General features: G+C 41.7%; 1 protein-coding gene across 1 annotated transcript; it reads right to left on the bottom strand.

Annotated features, from left to right (window-relative positions):
- Positions 1–4,571: 4,571 nt before the first annotated feature.
- LOC139735207 (uncharacterized) lies at positions 4,572–6,257 on the bottom strand. The gene has a single exon (XM_071645995.1). It carries the CDS (start codon positions 6,255–6,257, stop codon positions 4,572–4,574), a length of 1,686 nt encoding a protein of 561 aa, XP_071502096.1.
- Positions 6,258–6,501: the final 244 nt, after the last annotated feature.

Raw genomic sequence — 6,501 nt, forward strand, 5'->3', positions numbered from 1 at the left:
AAAAACATTATATTCTTGCAACGATTAAAGTTGATTAGCAAACAACATGAATAAAGTACCAGGGAAAGAAAGCACTTCTGTTATTCGATTGGACTGATCATATTATCTCACATCATTAAGCAGATCTATAAGTCCTCTGCGGTTGGTGTGTTTACGTGCTTTCTCTCAGGGTCAAAGGTTGATTGCCTCCTTGAGGAAAAACCTTGTGGTTGTCAGATGCCTCACCCGTGTCGTATTGTTTACCGACATCAATGTTATCGTGTGATGAGTAAACATACCTTGATCATTGACACCAGACTATAGTCTGATGGACAACAGAGAGAAACACTTCTTAAGTGGAATATGAGATAATTATTCATATACGAAGAGATTCTGCGTCGACACTGTGTATTTTTTTTTATAATAATCTTGCAGACTGCTGCATCATCATTGCACGTGATTGTTGTGGTTGAGACCAAGCATTTAGAACAACCAGCTCCTGCGTGGAAATGAAGGGATCCTGTTAAGAACGGATATTCTTGTTGACAACATTTTCATCTTCTGTTTACATGTATTTGTGTGTTTGGGCTGGGGATGGGGGATGGGGGAAGGGGAGGATTCGGCACAAATATGACACCAAGACTAGTGTACCTTCTGTTTTGTTCTGCAGGACACGTATACACATCCACTCTAACACAATTTATATCCGCAAACACAAACATCTATATTATTTTAACATACATACAAACATGAGTTAATCTCCCTTCATCCTGGTGACCCACGCCAACAGCCGAAAACTCTCAACTATATAAACACTATGTTCTATGTCACGCACGCACGTACGCACGCATACACACACATACCCATACACAAACAAGCAAAAACGCCTGTCGAGGACAATTCTATTTTGTCAGTTTCACTGTTAATGTTATTATCATTTAGATATAAATGTAACATAAAAGTTTTGAAGGTGTATATGTATGTATATATATATATATATATATATATATATATATATATATATACATGAAAACCTCCAGGAGTTGATCACAAAAGAGCTGGCCCCACTAATTTTTGCAAAATTAGACTGTGATGTAGAAAGACATACAAACAAGCGGTTGTCTAATCAATATGTTAAATATAGATAGTAAGTGTCAATGAGTAGATAGATTAAAAAATACAATGATAGCTAGTAGGTGGATTGTGAACAGATGCAGATAAAAAAAAAGATAAAATAAATCGTATATGGGCAAATGAATAGATAAAGGCATGTACATGACCGTATATGTTTTCTAAGAGAAAAGCTTATTGTCTGTGTATGTATTTCTGGTGCGTATATAGTTGTGTGTGTGTGTGTGTGTGTGTGTGTGTGTGTGTGCAGTATATGTGTGTGTCATGGAAAGGATTACCTCGCAAATAAAATGAACCATCGACAAATAATTGTCGAGTGAAATGCTAGGAGACATGGTGGGGGAAACTATCAAACTGTGAGGAGTTCGCCCCCAAGCTACCGTTCTGCGCAAACACTCCGCCATGCCCGATACAATAGAGGAGAGAAGATACGGAGAAGCGAAGAAACAAACAACCTTTGTGCGCTTGAATCGAGGGGGGCTTTGGTGGATTTTTTGAAACACACAGACGAATGAGACAAGAAAAATAATAAGATGAAGAAAGAAGAAGGGAAGAGGAGGACGAGGGATTGAGGGGAAGAATAAGATCTCGCATAAGCATATTTGTCGAAGCTGGGAAGAGATGACCAAGGGAGAGTTTACTTTGTCATTAGGTTAGAGGCATGCCGTCTGAAAGGCACAACCGTATACTCCGAGCGAAGCGACAATTTAGTCCCTGTAACAATTATATAAGAAGCGGTGGTTGAGAAGTTTCCAAATTCCTCCATGATGCTTATGCTTCTTGTGACTTCGTTCACCTGCCTGGTCGCACACGCAGTACCCGTCGTAGCGGTTAAACCGACACAATGATTTGGCCAAGTGATTGAACAGTGAACAGATCGAAAAGAACATGATTTCTTAAAATGTATTTAATTTGAACAATAAAGGCAAGATGAAACACATAGTGAGACGTGCAATGAGTGACATATGTTTGATACGGTCACGTAGTACATTACCAATGACGTCTGTAGCAGATAGACGAGAATAAATAATGGTATTTCGTTGCTAGGACATATTTTTTCTATATTTTGAAGATATAAGGTGTATGCAATAGACCAATTCCAGCTTGAAAAACAGTTCGGGTTGATGTTTGACAAACAGCATTGGATGTGAATTTGATTTTTGTTGAAGTCTTGACTTCACAATACAGACACGTTTCTACTTTCGACGCAGTCTGCGCACAACGTTGTCTGTTCGTGTAATATGAATTGTCCCACGCAATAACTACATGATTCAAGTCAACAATTATCATAAGTCATTACCATGTTTCAGTAGTTTATTCCGATAAGAAGTATATACAAATTCCAGCGTTTGAATTACTGTGTTAGTAAATCAATTCAAGGGAAATTGTTTGGTCTCGAGTTTGTTCGGTTTCCGTTCTTTGACTTTTAGATTTGTAGATCTTCCTAAATAGAAGTCAGCCTCGTCTTGTTTTCCGATTTTAAATCACGTCCGGTACTCGAAATGTAGACATAATGTTTTCCGAAGCAGAATGTGTAAATTTGACTTATAATATATGCAAGTCTTAAACATGATTATAAGACTCAAATCGGACCTGCTCTCTACTAGTCCACTCTGAAAATCCTCTTTGCTTGTCACCCTTTGTCGAGCACAGTGAAAACACTTTCTAGGCTTCTAGCAAGACAAGGATACGTCGTCGATTTTCCAGAACTGATCACCGGAATCAAAACCCTTGTCACGTAGGAAACCTTTTAAAAGCTCGAGACCCTGCAACGACCCGCTGCGGAATTGACTTTAATCCCTCCAGGAAGATTTCATCCTGCCCCAAGGCTCTGATGGAGAATTAACAAGTCCAGATTAACGTAAGCCGCAAGCTCACTTGAGATCGGCCTTTACATGTTTAAAGGAAAATTCCTGACCAGTTAAAATTTAGTCTGGGAAGAAAAAAGTAAAATAATGACAAGCGCAACGGTAAAATTTGGTCAAAATTGATTTAAAAGTATAAAAGAAGTTATCAAATTTCAAAGATTCGCTAATTTTTGCAAAGCAGTTCTTGAACACAGTTGATATAAATATGTAAATGAGGGAGCTAATTATGCCATCCCCTCACAATTTTCCAGTGATCATGTGAAAAAAAGAATGACGAAAACCTATTTTTTTTTCTGTTATAAGATTGTAAACCATAACGTTATACCTAGTTTATTAACTTCGCAATATCAATTAGTCACATATATCAGGGTTTGAGACTGGGGCATAGTTGAGTGCGAACAAAAAATGGATAATGTCGAAATCTTATGTGCAAACTGTATGGCAAGTTGTGTGGAGACGACATCAATTCATTATTTTCATATTCATATTGACTTCATAATTTTATAAATCTTCACCTTTTGTTCAATAATATACGATCAAATTTTATTCTGGAGCTTTGGAAACCTTACTCTTTCTTTCCAGACTAACTTTCAACTGGTTCTAAATTCCCCTTTTTTTCCTTTTTTTTCTGGGGGGGGGGGGGGGGGGGGAGGGTCCTTATTGCTGGAAATTGCTTTGTCCTGGTTTCTCCTTGTCGTATGTATACTCCCAACTCTTGCAATCATGCGGATGGTTCTGGATTTGATAGAGCTCTGCATATTGATTGAATGGGCGAATAAACTATGAACAATCTTACCATAGATAATCGGCGTTTTTTAATACAACATATCACCTTGAAAATTGAAGAAAGAAAGACATGTGACATGGAACTTGACAACAGTGTTACAGTTTTCATCATCGAGTTGAGAGAGAAAATAAAAAATGATATGACCGTTTTTCACGCAAACGTCACTGAACTTAGACACCACTACTTCACACAGAAATCGCCTTGTGAAATCACCCTAACACCTTCACGACCCTTTAAGAGTTGCACATCAACATGATAACTAACTCTGGAGCTAGAAAAAAAGACCTGTTAGTTCTATTTCTTCTAGAAGACATATACAATCACATGTTACAGCATATACCTGTGGCAAGAAAATAACATTCCCACATACGAAAAAGCCGTTCATAGAACGAATTTAGAGCAGTGAATAAAACTTCACAGAAGAAATATTGGCGTTAAATCCCGTTGACACTGATAAATTGGTAGCCAACGCTGTCATACAGCCCGTGAGAGATAATAGAGCCCAATGTTGAATTTGCAGATAAGTACTACGTAACACCTTCAAATAGAGATATCACATGATGAAATGAAAAAGACCAAAATCATAAATTGTTCGAAGGAGAACGAAAACTTAGCTTTCAAACCGGTGGTTGGTGTGCCTGTTCTAACAACCCACAGTGACCATAGTGATGGTGTTGATGCCAAAAATGTCAATTATTCCTCCCAAAGTGTTTAAATGAAATACAAGCGAAAATGGTTTAGTTACATTGATATGATTTTCCCCATTAACATTTTTGGTGAACAAGTGACTATACCTAGGTACATTATCAATCAGAGTCCGAGTCAACAGCCTGCCAAGCCGTAGTCGGCTGCGTGATGCGACTCTCATGTCTCGCAACACCACCCAACGAGCTGTTCCTTGAGGTGAGGTTGAAACCCATCGACGTCGGGTGCAATGGCGTGTACGGGTCATGTTTGTATTCCGAATAGTTTCGGTTGACGTCGCGGAACGTGACCGTGTTCTTGTTCAAATCACCCAGGCTCCTCTTGGCAAGGTCCTTGTCGTAGTCCGAATCGGGCATGTCTCGAATGCGCTGAACGTTCTTCTGACCGCCCGAGATCGACGAATCCTCGAGGAGCCGCGCCATGTAGTAGTCGACAATGAGGTCGGGGTCCGTCTTCACGTCATCGAGGGTGCTGACGAAGCCCTTGATGCGCGTATCTTGATTGGCACGCTCTCGGCGCCCCTCGTCGATGTCCATGATCGTGAGTTTCTTTTCCTCGCTGAAGATGCTGACGAGGCTTTGCTTCCGTTTCGACTTGGGCGACTTCGACTTTGACTTCTTACCGCCCGTCTTGGGCCGAGGAACGCTAGCGCAATCATCCGATTTTAGAACTGCCGGAGATTCAGTTGCCTCTGCATTGACCGTTACTGGTTCGGAGATGCAAACCGATGTTCGGGGTCGCGTCTTTCCTTCAGAGGACGATGAACCGGACGTTGAGACACGCTGACTTTTGCCTGGAGCAGTGCGAGGTCTCAAAATCGATTTCTTCGGAACGCCAATGGTGAGAGTTTCTTTGCTATTCTCTTCTGATTTTGTCGACGTACCATTGCTGTTTCCATTTTCCACATTATCTTTGTGGTCAATTTCGTCAGAATCGCGAGTTGCTGAGTTAGTCGTAGCTCCTTTTTCGTCAGACGCCTTCTCATGCACGTTTTGATTGACGTTAGGGTCACTTTCTTTATCTGCATCGTTTGTATTTTCATCTATAGATGTGATTTTTATGGTAACTCTCTCCGGCCCAACCTTACCACTCTTTTCTGGAATCATTTTCATAGTAGTGGCGTTACTCGTTATTTCAGGCACTGGCTGCGTTGCGGGAGAATATTTGTCCGTCTTAAAGTTTAGTTTGGTCCTGTTAATTAAAGCTGTCACGGGTCTTTGTTTGGCTGCTCTGGCGGCCAGATATTTTGCACTAGAGATCCTTTCGATTGCAGTCATTGGTCTCACCAGAGATACGGCATCCTGCGTGCCTTCGAGCCCCGCGCGGGTCTTCGGACGCTGACTGCCGTTGTCACCAGGGAGGTCGGGGATCTCGATGGTGGGTTTGGTAGCAGCTGGGGTAGGGGTGCGAAGCGTCATCATCTTGTCCTGGGACTGACGATGAAGGACTCGCTTTTTGGCCAAATCCTTCTCCCTCCGCTTGTTGAGGACATCAACCGAGGTCGCGTTGGTGTGGAAGTCGTAGTTGTCTTTGGTGATCAGCTTCCGGAGCATCTCCGTGTCGCCCTTCATCCGGGCGTGGAAGACCTTGGAGCGGTGCAGCTTGACCTGGAAGCGTTTCTTGGCGACAACCTGGTCCATGGCTATCCTGTGCTCCACGCGGCGCTTGGAGGTATCTAGCATCCCGAGCTCTTTCTTCAGCATCGCATCCAGCTTCCAGTTCACGGAATGAACCATGTGGGATTTCTCCCCCACCAGCCCCGACTTCTTCTCGCCCCTCGATCCCATGTTGTTATTAGAGAATTATTAGTCTGATTATCTCACGTTCATTTTCGACGAGCAAAAGTATATATGAGTGCGAGACAGTATCCTAAATGCCCGCTGAATAACGGCAAACTGCATCACTCACTGCAACTTGAGGTCGATTTATGATGATAAAGACATGTTTGAATTTCCTCTTTGGCATCCTGTCGATCACTGTCGATATGAAACTGGAACTGGGGCTCAATGTTCACGTCCTACAGTTGCTGCC

Source organism: Diadema antillarum, unplaced genomic scaffold (genome assembly GCF_040938485.1).
Source record: "Diadema antillarum isolate AM-2024a unplaced genomic scaffold, OU_Dant_1.0 scf00000003, whole genome shotgun sequence".
NCBI lineage: Eukaryota > Metazoa > Echinodermata > Echinoidea > Diadematoida > Diadematidae > Diadema > Diadema antillarum.